Source organism: Phoca vitulina, unplaced genomic scaffold, assembly GCF_004348235.1.
Source record: "Phoca vitulina isolate PV1807 unplaced genomic scaffold, GSC_HSeal_1.0 scaffold3, whole genome shotgun sequence".
Taxonomy (NCBI): domain Eukaryota; kingdom Metazoa; phylum Chordata; class Mammalia; order Carnivora; family Phocidae; genus Phoca; species Phoca vitulina.
Window position 1 is genome coordinate 14,759,986 of NW_022589706.1, and position 16,910 is coordinate 14,776,895.

At 44.8% G+C, this 16,910-nt stretch overlaps 1 protein-coding gene across 3 annotated transcripts in view; it reads right to left on the reverse strand.

The window, feature by feature from the left end:
• The window catches only part of PPARGC1A (PPARG coactivator 1 alpha), a 643,892-nt gene extending 629,528 nt beyond the window's left edge, over positions 1-14,364 (reverse strand). Inside the window, exon 1 of one of the 3 annotated variants that reach the window (XM_032400099.1) lies at positions 13,817-14,364. In XM_032400099.1, the coding sequence (XP_032255990.1) occupies positions 13,817-13,903 (87 nt within the window). In that variant the 5' untranslated portion in view covers positions 13,904-14,364. The remainder of the gene's footprint in view (positions 1-13,816) is intronic. The other 2 variants (XM_032400105.1, XM_032400101.1) reach the window with 2 other exon arrangements.
• Between the last annotated feature and the right edge of the window lie 2,546 nt (positions 14,365-16,910).

Genomic DNA, 16,910 nt, shown 5'->3' on the forward strand with positions numbered 1-16,910 from the left:
CAGGTCCTGGGCCCTGAGGGGACACAGGGAAGTGACAGAAAGATGGTAAGATGGCCAGGAAAAAGGGTCTGATATAGTCTATGGAAATTTCACTGGAGGCTACAGGAATCATAGTTTCATGGGATAGTGGCAAAGTAATGTTCTGGAAGCAACAATGACCCCAGTTCCTCTGGGCCTAAGGGGTGTAGACAAATGAACAGCCTCTGCCCCCTCCCCAAAATGCACTTTCTTAGAAAGGAATGAAATTTTAGTAAAGGCAAGATTTGGAGAAAGGGAGTTTATATGGCCAATGGACCAAGGATCCTAAAGCACTACGAGAAAAGTTGCAAGGAGGTCAACTGAGAAAGGAAGTGGGGAGAGCTAGAGAGAAATGAGAATGACCTTCCTTGTGGAACTTAATCATTATGACTCTTGTATAAGAGTTTTCATTTTCATGAATACCTCTAAGATTTGTCATGTCTAGGTCCAGACCAGACCAACAATAATGACACATTAGTATATAGTCAACATTCCTCTTCCCTTGGAATTATCTCTAGGATGACAAGACATACTGCTCAGAGTCCAGGCGTATTCCTTGTTTTGAAGTTTAAGTAATTCAGTGAGCAGAACAAGAAAGATTTTTCTCTCTGTAGATCTCAACAGAACAGAAGGCAGTAGGTATTTGCAGAGATAGGCCCTGGAAAAAGAGAAAAAACGCTCATCTGATAACCAGAGTTAAACTCTTGACATAAACTATTTGCTTGGGTCACCTAACCCACATTTTGTTCTAGCAGCCCAAAGAACTTGCAAAACCTGAAGACAAAAGAAGGTCATCACTGTTGTGAGTATGACCTCCTGACTGATAATGGTCATTAAACAAGGTTTATTTTGAAGTATTCAAATGGGCAAATACTGTACTATGAGGATTCATTTTATAAAAGCCTCCACCTGGGACCCTGACAAGTAGTTCCTGGGAGTGTAAGTTGGTGCTTCTTCTCTGAGACGCAATTAACACAAAAGTCTTAAAATGGTTATGCCCTTTAACCCGGCAGTTCTACTACTCAGTATTACCCTAAAGATATAATCATAGATACACACCAGGTTCAGTCATAACTGGCGACAATCTAAACACCCAATATTTAGGAGGATGGTTAAATCAATGGTCCTATAATCACACAATGGAATATGACAGAGCCACTGAAAGGGATACAAAGGCATTTATGAAATATGGCATGGCAGCTGGTCATGATTTATGAGGTTACAAGAATACTTATATATGATACCAATTCAAAAATGAAATACGAAGGCCAAAAACAAAGTACAGAAGTGTATATGTTAAAATATTACTTGTGATTATCTTTAGGTATTTGCATTATGTATGGATTTGATTTTCCCCTCTTTTCTTTACTTTCTTAAGAAAAATTTCCAAAACAAAAATGTATCATATCTATAATAAGAAAAATTATTAATATGCTTTCATCAGTTTTCTGGCAGATGATATTCAAAACCAGTACCCTAGAAAACCAAGTTTACATATATATTTTTTTAGTTAGGTAGTAAAATATAAAGGAGGAAAGTGTTCCCTATACTTGAAAATGCAGCACAAAAGTGGTATCAGTCCTAATTTTGAAAGAAAAACTCCCTTATTTGCAAATATCCTTTTTGGTTGGTACTTAAAGGAACATTCCTGCCCCCTCTGTGGTCTGGCCATTTTTGAATTAGGGGCTGAGATCTTTAAATTCCCATAATGAGGCAAAGTTTATTGTTCTAGTCAAATGATCAATAAAGATTTTAGTTAGCACCTATTTCGTGCCCAGCGAATGTATTTAACGTCGTGGGTGGTGTAAATAATGTTATTAAAAAAAAAAAAAAAACTGTGGCATTTACAAATTGACTAAGAAAAAAATTGTAGCTATTTACATACAATGTAGGCATAACAGAACTAATAACAACTAGCATTCCAGCAGTGCATACTATTTAGGAAGACTTCTTAATGATGTATATTCCCAAACATATGAGGCATTTTCCCGAAATTCTCCAGAAAAGAGGGATATTCGAGTATTTCCAAAGGCTCTCATATTACAGGACATTCTCTAATTACTTTATTTAAACAACTAAGTATTGCTTGGGGAGGACTCATTAGCCTGAAATGACCTCAGTCAATGCTTGTTTGGGATGCTTTGAGAGGTCGCTTGACAGAATCCATTACAGAGGAGGCCAAGAGATTTAATATAGATTTAGTCCTTGGTCCTGGAGTGAGGCCCCACAATGCAAATGTTTAATATCGTTGTAAGCAAGCATTTTAAAAATAACTACTTAAGTGAGATATATAAATAAATAAGTATAATATATATTTACTTAACATTTACTTTATTTCTGGGTCTGTTTTCAGTGCTACTGTAATACAAAAATGGTCTCCCTTTCCACCATAATGATAAAGACAGCACTTTACAGTTGACAAACACTCCCCAAAACATCATTATACTTGATTATCCTAGTACAGTAAAAGAATGGATATGGCCAAAACTTCGGGAAAATGAACCAGTATTTATTTTAACGCATACAAACAAGGAATCAGCCCATTGTTCTTTAGCAACCTGTTCTTTAAGACCAGGTTAATTGGGGGAAATCATTTTGCAATTATTTCTAACGCAACTGTTACTAGCAGGATCAAAAAAAATCCACTAGCAATGGAGTCCTACTTCCTAAAATAACAAGCCTTTGATAAACATTGTAAAGATGATTCCATTCCCTTTTACAAGTTTTTTGGCTCTTTTCACAAAGCTATGTAACCCTTTTAGTTTGACATCACACAAAGAAAGAAGTAAAGGATTTCATTAGCACAGCTGCAAGGCCCAGAGTGTGTCCCCAACTTCAGATGTTATTTTACTCTCTAGGTTGGGTGACTAATTTTAACCCAGGAAAAGTTTAGTAATCTATTAAAAGTGCAAGAAGATCCAAACTAAAATTTTACGTTTGACTTAACTCATTAAACTGTTCTCCTGATATTGTCAACAGAGAGGATTTTAAATGATGCAAAGATCTTAACTTTCCAACTAAGTTTGAAATCTTGCTTCCTTGCTTGCTTGTGACAGGGAGAACAGGGTGGAAAGCAAGTCTTCTGTCTAGATTATTCACAGGATCCAAACTCTGCCAGCTCCTTTCCTTTGCTGAGTAAGAGAGAGGGAGGGGGTTGCTGCTGGAGGGAAATTCACCCTTAGAAGTCCCTACTTACAAATTTCCAAAGTTGACATGTGAGTCAGGACAGACCTCAGCCCCTCACCTGTTCTTTCTATATACATTCTTTATTGTTCTTTCTTGACACTTCACACAGTTTAAAGGGGATGAGGATGGATGGATGGATGGATGGATGGATGGATGAACAGAGAGATAGTAGGCGATGGATAGATTGATGATACGTGTATATATATGGATATAGATACAAAAGACTTTTATAATATATATTGTACATATATATATATACACATCATATATGTCATGTGATCTATGTCTCTCCTACCAAATTAAAGCTCCTTGAGGACAGGGACAAACGCATTGTAGGCACAAAATCAATCTTGAATGAAAACGAATCAATTTTTTAAAAATGAACAACCCTTCACAACTACTCCTTGACAAATTCCTCCTATGTTTTCCTTCTGCCAGAAATGCCCCCTCTGCCCCATTCCCATCCTTCTACTCCCCTGCCCAAATTCTCTCCATTTTTCGGAGCCCAAATCAAATGCCACTACCTTCTTAAACCTTCTGTGATTCTTCCAGTCAGAAGTAAAAAGTAAACTCCCCCTCATCTTAATGACCATAGCACTATTCTCCACTCTTTTCTTTTTTTTAATTAATTTATTTATTTTAGAGAGAGAGATTGGGGAGGGGAGGGGAGAGGGAGAGAGAATCCCTAGCAGGGATTCCGATGCAGGGCTTGATCTCAGCACCCTGAGATCATGACCTGAGCGGAAGCCAAGAGCCAGATGCTTAAGTGACTGTGCCGCCCAGGGGCCCCACTATTCTCTGCTCCTTTCTTAAAGCACTACCCATTTTCTAAGCTTCTCGGCATAGAGGTGATGCACTGCCTGTAACCCACAGCCATGCCTAAGGAAATGTGTTTTATCCCTCTTTGATTCACCTCGGTCATCCATTTGTTCATCCACCCAAAGGCAGCCCAGCCTGGTGGTTAAAACGGGGGCTTGGAAGCCAGACGTAACAGACACAAATCCTGGTTGTACCACTTCCTAGCTTTGTGATCTCTGTGCCTCGGCTGTCTCAATGGTAAGAGATCATATGTAATCCTAATAAGAGTACCCGCCTCACAGGGTTATTCTGATGACAAAATGAGTCAGTCCACATCAAGCACTTTATAAGGTTGCTGCAAGGTTATAGTAGTGTTCAATACATGGGTTCTATTATACCTGACTCCATATAATGTATTAAGAATCTACTATGTGCCAGGCACTCCACCAGGCTGCCAATCAGTCTGTACTCTATAAATATTTGAGGACTGACTGATAAGACCTAACACTGACTCAGCCCTGCGTTAGTCAATCGCATCACTGAATCCTTGCTAGCATTCGAGGAGATGGATATGATGATTCCCACTTTCATGCAGGAGCAAATGGAGTCCCTTCTGCTCTGAACTGCACAAGCACATATCTGACGGGTAAAAAGTCTCCGTAGTGTTCACCTCACAAGCCCTCCAACTTCTAGAGATTTTTTTTTTTCCCATCCCCTCCTGCAGCTCCCTCGACTTCACACGATGCATCTATTTTAGCATCTGTTCAGCCTGACTCCTGTCATTAGATACATTCTCGTGTGTTTATAATGCACCACTGATTTGTTTCAGACTGAATCGTGGGATCTAAAAATAAAGTGATGTGGAACATATTTCTTTGCATATTAACTTTAAAGAAATAGATTAATCTTAGAAATAATCAAAAATGAATGATCCACTCAGCTTGTCGCAGTTACCAAAAAAAAAAATTAAAAGTAAAATAAAAAACCCTCAGATTCCCACTTTAACTCCTTTCTCCTTTCTGAATTTATTAATTGAAGTATACACTTCATAATTTTTTCATTTTAAAAATTAAGAGGTCTAGTGAGCCAGTGGTAAACCAATCCTGCTCTTCCCTGGAGATGCTTAAATGAAGGCAGGATTCATTTATTCTCTGAGTCAAATTCCCGTTTTCAAAAAAATGACATGGCAGACTTGCCCTCATCATCCTGAGATGGAACAAAGAACAATAAATAAGGTGACACATATAATGGTATAAAATTGTTTCCTGAACTCTCAGCCATTCAGCCAACCCAGTTGGCTGGGTTCTGTCTGTCTACTACAGGGTAGGCACGAGGAGGGCTCCAGAGCCAAGGCAGGCGCGGTGCCTTCCCGCAGGGAGCTTCCTGGGTGGCGTGGAGCTTACACACGAACCGGGACAACACACAGCAGAAAAGGTAGAAGAAGGAGGACTGGCAGTGGAAAGAGAAATTAATTCTTGCCCAAGTTAAAATAGGACTGCGTCTATTTGATAAATCATTTCAGATGTGTCCCCCTTCAATGTGCACGCACACATACACCCATGTAAACTAGTTGCTTCTTTTCTTTCTTTGAAACCTGAAAAACACTGTCAATCATCAGCCCTTGGGTGTTTATCTTAAGCCATCAAAGAGGCTTAGTGACATCGTTTTATTCGCTTGCATGTGTTCCTCTATTACTAAGAAGGGGTTGCATATGCAAATATATATATACATTCTGGTTGTGGCACTAAATAATGAAGAAAACTGCAGTTTATAAAATGCAGTCATTCCACGCCACATTTCATTTTGGAAGAGGGAGGGCTACAGTCGACTGTGAACAATTACCAAATTGTCAATGGAATTCAATAAATGTTGTTTAAAAAAACTAATTATTTGTTACAATAACCAGCTACTATTGCCACTTTGTATTTGGAGGTTTGTAAACTACTTCCATTTGAAATGTAATTGATTCCATTTTTATCATTTGTTCAAGTTTATGTGGTTGTTCTCATCCTAAGAGATAACATCTATTTTCAGCAAATTATACATTATAATTCCTCATTCAAAAGCCGTAACAGAAAACAAAATGCTAATTCATGCTGTAAACGAAACTACAGAATCATAATCACTCATTGTTAACATTAGGGACTAAACTGCTACTGGAAATAATAAATTGAAGCAAAATGTGGTAGGGGTTGTTGGTGAGAGTTTTCTCTCTTTTTCTTTGTGTCGCTTCTTCCTGTTTTGTTTTGTTGTTACACAACTAACACACTTTCTAATAGGCTTTCACTCAAGAGATTACATGGATATTTTGTATTCTCCCAGATATAAGCCAAACTTCCACTTTTGCCCCTTAGCTATTACCTGAAGTTCTATATTTCAAATCTACAAGAAGATGTGCTCACCAAGCAATCAGAAGTGCACGCAAAAGAGGGAACGCATATTAGAACTGCACACCTGCTTTTCTACATTTCATTAAGCTTCCAAACCTACGCTTCCCTTTAGATCAGGGATCACCAGCCCCACCCCCCCACCCCCCACCCCACTCCCCCCACTCATGCCTCTCCTGTATGAGGATCCCTCTGCAACACTCCTTCCCCCAGGGCAAGCTTCCTCTCTGCATCAGGGACTATGCGAAATTTAAAAACAAACAGAAATCCAGGAACTGTAACAAATCAGGTCAATTCTTATTAAGGAAAAAAGTAAGGGGAGGGGTCTCTGTTACCATACTCCAGACACTCTGCTTTCCTTAAATAGCTACGCTCAAGTGAAAAGACAGTAGCATCACCCAATGGCATTTCTCCTTTCCTTAAAAAAAAAAAAAGACACACACACATAATCCCAAAGAAAATATTTAAATGTAATTATTATATCAAAAATGTGAATTCTTTAAAGGACCAAAAAGTCACACTGCCTTCTAGAGTAAATCACTTTTCTGCTGCCCTTTTATTTAATGCCGTCTGCTGTCCACATTTACCTCTTCACTGGCAAAGTGTGATCATTGATTTCCTATGGTCTCTCTGGAAGGAAGTTCTGCTTCCTTGATGACGACTACAAAGGGTAGGTGACCTCATTCTCATTCCAATGCAAACCCTGCACTTTTACATTTCCGCTAGGGGCACAGGAATGTGAAAACAGCAAGAAACTCTGCCCTCTTCCTAGAGACCGTCTTGCTGTAACTACTGACATTTAATGTTTTCCCTCCCCTTTCCACGACTATATTTTGGAAGATCACAATATCAGGGATGAACCACTACGAGGCATTAGTTCATGATGGCCATAAATGTTAGATGCGTGATTCAATGCAAAAGACACCTGTTATAACACGGCCATGCTGAAAAAGGTAAGTTTGGCACTAAATGGCAAACATAACTATATAATACAGGGCAAACCCAACATGATGTGGGTTTGCTCACAAAAGGAGAGTAAGTTTATGCCAGAAAATATATATATTTTATACACATACATATACATATATGATAGGGTTTTGATGCATCTGAGTGATTATTTATAAAATCATTCTATTCATGAATCTTAAAATTACATTTCTTCTGTAGAGTGTTATTTTACTGATACTCACATACATTTGTAATGGGCCCTCCACTAAGTCAGAATTATTTGAGGTTGGGAGCTGGCAATCTAAAGACCCTGTCTATCTCTAAAACTGGATCGACCATTCATTCAAACCAAAAAAAAAAAAAAAAAAAGGTAAACTCAAACATTTAGTCCATCACCAAGAAAAAATAAGAACATCGGGTAGTTATGGTTGATTTTGCCAAAACAGAAGACTTCACCTCTTTAACCAAAGAGAATTTTCTCTGGTTATATAAATAACCAGGGGGAAAAAATGGGCAAACGAAGGAGATCTTCACTATTTCATGAAACTGGCAAATGAAGGACACCATCACAAACTTGCTGGAAATGTAGATGTGGCCACGTGATGTTTTTACACTGCACTGAAGAGGAAGTCGTGTTGAGAGTAAGAATTAGCTGGCACTCTGGGCTCTGAAACCAGACTTGCCTGGGGAATATCCCAGTTTTGCCCCTACCTAGCACTGATAGCTTAGACGAAATATTTAACTCTCTGTGCCTTAATTCCTTCATCTGTAAAATGGGAATAATAATAAAAGTACTTAATTCATATGTTGTCTTGGAGATTAAATGAGTCAAATACATGTAAAGTGTTTGGAACAGCATTAGTTAATAGTAGCTCTCGCCACTGCTGCTTTGTTCCCAAGTTTTAGGTTAATAGAATTTTACAGAGAAAAGCAAACAATATTTCCAAGCTGGTGCCTTAGGAAAGCTAGCCTTGGGGCGCCTGGGTGGTTCAGTCATTAAGCGTCTGCTTTCGGCTCAGGTCATGATCCCAGGGTCCTGGGATCAAGCCCCACATCGGGATCCCTGCTCGTCAGGAAGCCTCCTTCTCCCTCTCCCGTTCCCCCTGCTTGTGTTCCCTCTTTTGCTGTGTCTCTCTCTGTCAAATATATAAATAAAATCTTTAAAAAAAAAAAAAAAAGGGAAGCTAGCTTTATTGGAAGGCCCACAAGGAACCCACAATATTACAAGTCTCTTTTGCTTTTCTAGCTACCTAGGAGAAACACAATGTTGGAAAAACTGGGGTCAGGTGAGCTCGATTTATAAGTAGATTTCTAAAAAGTATTTAAGGTAAATATATAGAAATGCACCTAAAAACGATTTTGCAGTTCATCTGTACATCTTCAAGAACATAAAAATGTTTAAAATGTATAGAAATCCAGTTTATATTTTCTTGAACTTTAAGATACTGCTTTTCTAACAACCTTGTAAATGCAGGACATTCCCAAGTCTTGGCTCATCTCCGTGAATCCAAACATTGTTACTACTTTAAGAATTATGAAATACCCAGAGAAGAGGGAAAAAAATATTGAGTTCTTTATAGTACTTGGACTGGATGGAGAAGAAGTGTTCCTCAGTGGGCTGCTTTCTGCTTTGGCTATCCATATTCATGGAAGTTGTGCCAAGCCCCCCAAAAAAAAAAAAAAAAAAAAGGCAATCAGCAGAAGCTTTCAACAACTTACCCACATCCATTAATGATTCTGCATTGAAACTTCTATCCTGCTTGAAAAGATAGAGTGAGTACAAAGAATTACAGCACTGGCTAACAAAAGTCCAGAGCTAAATTCAAAGACGGTCACTGCCTACTCTAGAAAGATAGTGTGTGTCCATATAAGGATGTCATTTTATATTTCTAGTCTGGAAAACGGTGAGGGAGTGGCAAGGGTTGGGGGGGGGAGCGGTGGAGAAGAAAAGTAAAAGAGCAGAGTCGAGCCGGTGGTAATCTCTTTTTCACAAACTCAGGTTAAGCCATCCAGTAACCAAAGACCTGGTCAATCGGGTGAGTAAAGTCAGATGTCTGGCCTCATGGACGTCCAAGCAGTCAGCTAAATGGCTCCAATTTCACTTTCAATTGATTGATTCAATATCATACAGACCTGGCCTGCTTCGATGTGGGCTTCCACAGTGACAACTAAATAAGGTGACCCAGGTCCAAACCAGCAAGCAGTAATACTGCTCCACAGTCAGCGTTGTGATGGAGATAGAAAAGCTCAAACATCTACAGGAGAGACTCGCAGGTTGAAAAGCACAACATAAAAAGATAATGTTGGGTTTTGGAAGCTTGCACTACTGCCATCCCTAGGCGTGAAACTGTAAATTAAAGAATGGTCTGCTGTCTGCTGCAGGGAGCCAAATCAGAGACATTTCACATACACACTTTAATTGGGGGTTTCATTCTAATTGAAGAAATAAATTCCACCAAAGCAGATGCTTCCCACACACACACACACACACACACACTCGCATTATGGTATGTTTTGCACTTTGGCAAGTGGGTGCAAAATATCTGCAACATGGTCTATTCAGATATAAGATGGAATTTCCCAGTTTTTAAATGGTAACAGATGCAGTTTCGGCTCTGATACACATTGGGCTCTCTCCAAAAAAAATCACCCCAATTCCCCCTCCCCCAGCCTTGGTGATAAAATGTCACAAAAAAAAAAAAACAAAAAAAAAAACTAAAAAACCTTCCAGTTGATGATGATTCGTGGCTGGGTTTTGGGGTTTGGTAATGAATAAATGCCCCCAGTTGTTTCCAAATTTCTAGATGTCTATACAAAGAACCCCCAACCTCATTATTTTTTGCACTTGCTTGTTTATAATCAGAGGTGTCATAATCATGTTTCTTGTGAAAATGAAAGCAAATCAAAATGCCTTGTGATTCCAGGAAAAGAGGTTCTTAGGGAGACATGCCTGCCTGCTATTGATGTTGTAAAAAGGCTCCTTTTACATGGCATTAGATGTTGAGAGCACATCATATTGATCTAGAAATAAAAAGCTTGATTTTTTTTTTTTTAGTACAGTCAACCCTTACCTTCATAAGCACTTTATAACACTAGGAAGATGGTTTTATTTTTAATTGAGGTAGAGTAAACAAATTATATTTGAAGAGCATTGCTATTTTTAGGGAATGGAGGATTTGTAAGCTTTTTGGCAGCAATTCAGGTAAAAATCATGAATAAGTCTCACTCTTTCAAATTTGGCCCAGGCCTTCCCATAGCAGCCCTGCCTGAGTCCAAGATGAGATTTAGTGTTGCCTTTGGTTTATCCTTTTTCAACGAAGGAACAGTTGGGAGCAGGTTTCTTAGTCCTGTGCCCAGGCTCAACCGCTGAAAATGTGAACTGCAGAGCACTAGGAACCTAGGTCCTTATGCACATAATCCCGGAAAATGGTGAGCCGGCCGCGTTGGAGACCGCAAATCCTGGCAAGGCGCACTGCCTGGCTGCGTTCGTCACCAAAGATTAAAGCTTCCGTAGCACTTGAGGGCACCTTAGTCTAATGATGTACATCTCTCATTTGTTTCTGGACCTCATCGTAAAGTTCATACCGCACCACTGCAAGGAGAGATCAATATTTCAAATAATCTCCCTTTCCCCACCATACAATTCCACCGCACTAAGAGTAGCGCGCCACCCAATACCAGCCTGCGAGCTGATCATCCTCCACAGAGCTGCGCCAGCTGCTTAATCAGAAATTCTTTCCGATTTTCTTAGCAACACGAGTCTCCCTTTCTAGAAGAAAGATCTTGCCTTTTGGGAAAATGCTTTTCCAAATCAAGTTAAACTAACTTTACCCGAGGAAACCGATAGTTTTTCTCTTTTTTAAAATGCTTCCCCCTCGCCCCGCCACCGTCTCTGGCTCTCGGCTTCCTTTACTCCAACCCTGCCCATCTCCCCTCCCTCTCGGTTTCCAAGGAGTTTGCACGTGATTGCCAGTCTTGCAAATTCGGCCGCGGCCCTTCGCTTTTAAACGCTCTCCAACGACTTGTTTCCTATCTCATTAAAGATGTTGCCAAAGTTCCCACCGCTGTAAAGCTATATCACTGCGAGCTTCCTTCCACCCCTTCTCTCTCTTTTCGGAAGAAAACGCAGTGCCCGAGTTTCGCGGCCTCGAGATACAGGTCGGAGGTACGCGCCTGAAAACTTATCCCAAAGCATCTGACTCCCGGACTGAGGGCGCGGCGCTGCCGAGGAATCCCGAGTCCCCAATCCCCGGCAGGCTGGTTCTGGGGGTGCGGGTCAAGCCTTTCCTACTCGTCTTGGTCCTTAAAGGCGAGCTGGGGTTGGTTTCTGACTCATCGACAATCACAGGCGCGCGCGCGCGCACACACACACACACACACTCTCTCTCTGTCTCTCTCTCACACACACACACACGCACACGCACACACACGCACACACACACGCACACAGGCGCGCGGACGCCCGCTCCTGGAGAGCTGGAGTTGGCCGAGCCGGAGGAATCGTTGGCCCTCGGCTACCCGGAGCCGGCGCGGGGAGGCATGCAGAGCACCGGGGGCCCGCAAGACGGGGCAGGGTGGCCTGAAGAAAGACCCCTGCACCGGCTATGGGCAGCCAGGGCACCCCCCCACACCCCACCGAGTCCCCTAACTCCAGCGCCAGCCCGACCACCCCGGCAGTTCTTCAAGTTTCTACTCACAGCGGGGCCTCCCCTTTCCCGGCTGCTTCGCCCCCAAACCCTCACTTCACGCGCCTGGGCCGCCCTCTCGCCCCGCCCGCAGCTCCGCGCCGGGTGCGCTTCCCCGGGCCGCCCAGACGCCCCCACCCGCGGCGGCGGCCCGGCGGTCTGGCCCGAGCTCGCCGCCGCCTCCCGCTGCTGCTTGCCGCGGCGGCAGGAGCTTCTCCAAGGCTCCCGGGCCGCCCTTATGTATTATTCACTCGGATGGCCGCGGCGCTTTCCGGGGAGCCCTCACCGAGACGCCAGGGCTTCGCCCGGCAACTACTAGTTTGGGGATTTCCGTTTCTTAGAAACTGGGGGTGATGCGGGGGCGGCAGAACGCATTTTTCGGTTGTTTTGCTTTGGGGGGTTGGCTCTTCAGCCTGGAGCTCACAGGAGCGCGCTGCGCCCCGGGCCCGGGAGGGAGCGCGCCAGAGCCGGCGAGTGCGGCGGGCAGCCCCGCGAGCCGCCGAGGCTGGCGGAAAGAGACGCCGCGGCGGCCGGGTGAGCCGGGCCGAACAGAGCTCTTTTCCTCGACATCCCCAAGCCCCCGCCGCCCGGCTCCCCCCGCGGCGCGCGCTCGGCGGGGCCCGGGAATCCCCCGCGCCCCGGAGCCCCGACCGCCCACCGAGTTGCTGCTGCCTTTCCCCATTGCTCTTTCACCTTTCCTCCGGCCCCAACTTTCCCCAGCCTGGACATGCGCGTGTACGTACACACACACGCGCGCGCGCGCGCACACACACACACACACACACACACCTCCCCTCCCTCGACTCCAGCTCCACTTCCCCGTGTAGTTTGGAGATGACAGATGCCTGTAGACTTTCACCAAACAAGCGGTGGGGGCAGCAGACTACAACAGTTATTTAATTAAAAGGCATTTTTCCTCTCTCTTTTTCTCGCTCTGGCTCCCAGAATAGCTCTTGCACCCCTAGACCCTGAGCACACTCCTGTCTCTCCAGGTTACCCGTGGCCGGCTAACACCCGTCTCCTTCCACGCCCCCCCTTCCGGCGTCTACCTCCAGCTTCCCCGGCCCCTCCACCCCGGAGTCACACCGACATGCACACCTACAGGCCGGCGGCGGGGAGCGTCGAGGGCACGATGCAGCCGGACTGCATTGCACAGTCATCAAAGTTAAGTGTGTATGTTTGTGGGGTGCTTGTGCGCGCCAGGGGAAGCGCCGGGTCACGGGCGCCCGAGCATCCACTCTGCCCCCCCACACTCCGCCTCCGCGGGGTCAGGGGACGCCTCCACTTGAGATTGCAGCCATTTTAGGGAAAGAGGTGGCTCCGGGCCCGGGGGCGGGGGGGTAGTGGAAGGGGAACAGCACGTCGTGGGGGACTCACAGCTCCGCAGCCCCTGGGCGCAACTGGAGGGCGGGCAGGCGCCGGGCGCACAGGGGCGCGGCGCCCGCGGCGACTTGGGGAAGGTTGCGCTCGAGTTCGCCGGTTTTGCCAGGAGTTGTTCGGGGTAACGTGCCGGCTCCTGCCTCTTTCTCGGGTTCCCGCTGGGTTGGGAGGTGGTGGGGGGAGGAGGCAGATTGGGCACGGGAGGGGCGCGACCGCCCCTGGAGACTGGAGAGCTAGAGGTGGGGACGGGGGGCACCTCTTCTCGCCGGTTGGCACTGACCCAGACAGTGAGACCCACTTGGCCCCCCGGCCTCCCCACCCCCTCCCAAGCCTCTGCCTCCCCGCCGAGTGCCAAGTGAGCGCGCGGCAGGGGGCACAGGGCGCGACGCCGCCGGGCCCCGAGCCACCCCTTACCTGGTTGGAAGGGGTTTCCCAGGAGGAGCCGTAGTTGTAAAAGAAGGAAGAGAAGAAGGTGTCTTCCGACAGCCCGCAGCCCGCCATGCTCTGGATGCAAATAAAATGAGGAAAGGGAAAAAAAAAAAAAAAAAAGCACACACACAAAAGCAACCAAAAATTTTCAAAATCAAATTAAACCAATAAGCGAAGAAGAAATTCTCTCGCAAATAAAGAAAAGGAGGGGGAAGGGAACGGCAAAGGGAACGCAAACTCTCGGCGGTGCTCGCTCTCCGGGTGAGGAGGGATGCTCGGGCTGCCGCCGCCGCCGCCGCCGCCGCCGCCGCCGCCGCCGCCGCCGCCGCCGCCGCCTGCTCAAGACGGTACCTACAGAGGTTCGTCCTGACTTGGGCAGCCGCCGCCGCCGCCTGTGCCGGCTGCGTGTGTGCGCGCGTGTGTGTGTGCGTGTGCGTGTGTGTGGTGTGTGCGCGCAGAGCGAGAGACCGCAGGGGAAGCGAGAGGGCGAGAGAATGAGCGAGCCGGGATGGAGGGCGCAGAGGCAGAGCGGGCGGGCGGGCGTGTGCGCGCGGGGGTGCGTGCGTGTGTGTGTGCGCGCGTGTGGCTGGGTGTGCGTCTGTTTGGGGAGCTCACCGGAGAGCCGGGGCCGTCACGTGGGCGCGCTGACTCCGCCGGCTGCCGGGGACAGCCTGTACTACAGCCCCGGCCACTAAATCAGCCCGCGCCGCCAGACCTTTGCAGCGCGCCCCCCGCGCCCGCCACGGCCGGCCGTGCGCGCCCCGGGACGGCAGGGGGCGCGGGTGCGGCCGGGGGCAGGTGGGCGCGAGGGGAGGGGGACGGGAGGAAGCCTGCGGAGACGCACATGTCCCTCGCTACGCCCCGCACCCTCCCGGCAAGCCTTCCTCCCGCCCTCTTTGAAGATTTTTTTTTTTAATTCCTAAAATTGCTTTCCCGTGCAGAGACCCCTCTTCCAGCCACGGGGAAATTATTTTCACACAGTTGCTGTGTTTCGATTCCCGGTGCCCCTCGTCTCCCGCGTGCGCACACGCAGACACACACACACACACACACACACACACACCCGTGGCCGCCTCCTCCCATCCCAAATGCAAACCCACTTCCTTTCGCCGGTTGCTGTAGTTAAGCTAAGTCAATGCTACATCAAACTAGGCTAGGCTGAGAAAACTGGAAAGTGGATTTAGGGGACAATACTGCCCCAGCAGGAAGAAAGGCTCTAGCTTGGCATTCTGTTGATTTAACAGTTTAAAACGAAAAGGGATTTTGTAGCTTCTGCACCTAAAACTCAGGCCCCTTGAGTTGCAATTCTTTAAATGGAGCTCTTCTCTTAAGCCTGTTGTATGATCTAAAAATATAAACGGATATAATCCCCCCCACCTCAAAGTGGTATTTTAGGACTAAACCTTTTTCTCAATTTTAATAACTGAGTAGCCAAAAGTTTTTTTTAATGCAAAAACCCATTCCTTACCTGTTCCCCCGAACTCTTTATACAAATCTTTCTAGTGAGTAAAATTCAAATAAAAATGGGCAAATCGGTGTAAGATGCTCTTACAAGTATTTGAACACAGGAAAACTTGAAACAAACCTGTTACAGGAAATTTATATTGTTTTCTTTCTGAATTCTTTTTCCAAATGCTGCCCATTTTTATTCAAACCAATTGTGTTTTTCTAAGACTTCACACTTCCTCCTGCAAATTCCCCACTTGAGGTCGAAATCCTCTGTGAAATAAACATTTCCACAGCAACCCAGTGATGTCACAAACATCGGCTCATGATTTCAGAGGGGAAATAAAGCAGGAGAAAGGATCTCTCTAGAAAGACAGTTTCTGTCTTCTTGCAAATAGCATCGCTCCCAAATAGAGATTCAGAAAACATTAGATTTCTGGCTAAATACTTGCTTTTGTTTTTGTTTTCTGAGATTGACTTATTTTTCAAAGCTATGTCAACCAATCTTTTAAAAAAAAAAAAAATAGGTCATCATCCTCTTTTCTGGGTTCATGAACAATGGTGTTTCAAATCAGTGGTCCCTAACCACACCGGCCACTACAGATTTTAATGAAGGGGAAAGGACTTTTTTTTTTCTAAAAAAATGATGTCAAAAAGAACATTGAGAGATGACATTTAATGTACTAACTTCAGACCCAAATAATGCTGACTGACCTCGCTTCAAAAATACAATAGTTTTTAAGAAGTATTAGACCCACAGAAATTCTATTCCATTATCAAAATTAGTGCTGATCTCACCACTATTGAATAGAGGGGCTTCACCTCCATCATTCCTTCCATTGTTTCCTTTGTCTCCAGGCTTGGGGAAAGAGGGAAGCATTCTTCATGCTGTCCCCCCTTTTAATTCTCCTATAAATATTAAACGTAAAAAGACTGGAAAATATGAGATGAGGACCAATGCCTGGGGTTTCTTAGCTTTCCTGTCTAAATCAAGTTCTGTAGATAATATTTCTACTATAGAAATATAGAATATTGCTACTACAGAAATCTAGGCTGTAATCTAGGGGTGCCTGGGTGGCTCAGTCAGTTAACCATCTGCCTTCAGCTCAGGTCATAATCCTGGGGTCCTGGGCTCCCTGCTCAGTGGGGAGTCTGCTTCTCCCCCTGCCCCTGACTTGTTCTCTCTCTCTTTCTCTCTCTCTCTTGCTCTCAAATGAATAAATTAAAATCTTAAAAAAAAAAAAAAGAAAGAAAGAAACCTAGTCTGTAATCTAGTCTCATTTACAGTTGACCTTTGAACAATGCATGGGTTGGGGCGACCCCCCACACAGTTGAAGATCTGGGTCTAACTTTGACTCCCCAAAAACTTAACTATGAATAGCTTACTGTTGACTCGAAGCCTTACCGACAACATAAATAGCTGATTAACACACATTTTGCATATGTATTATATACTGTATCCTTACAAGGAAGTAAGCTAGAGAAAAGAAAATGTTAAAATGTTATTAAGAAAAGCATAAGGAAGGGAAAATAGATTCACAGTACTGTGCTGTATTTATTTTTTAAAACCCACATATAAGGGGACCCATGCAGTTTGAACCTGTGTTATGCAAGAGTCAAGGGTATATTTTAG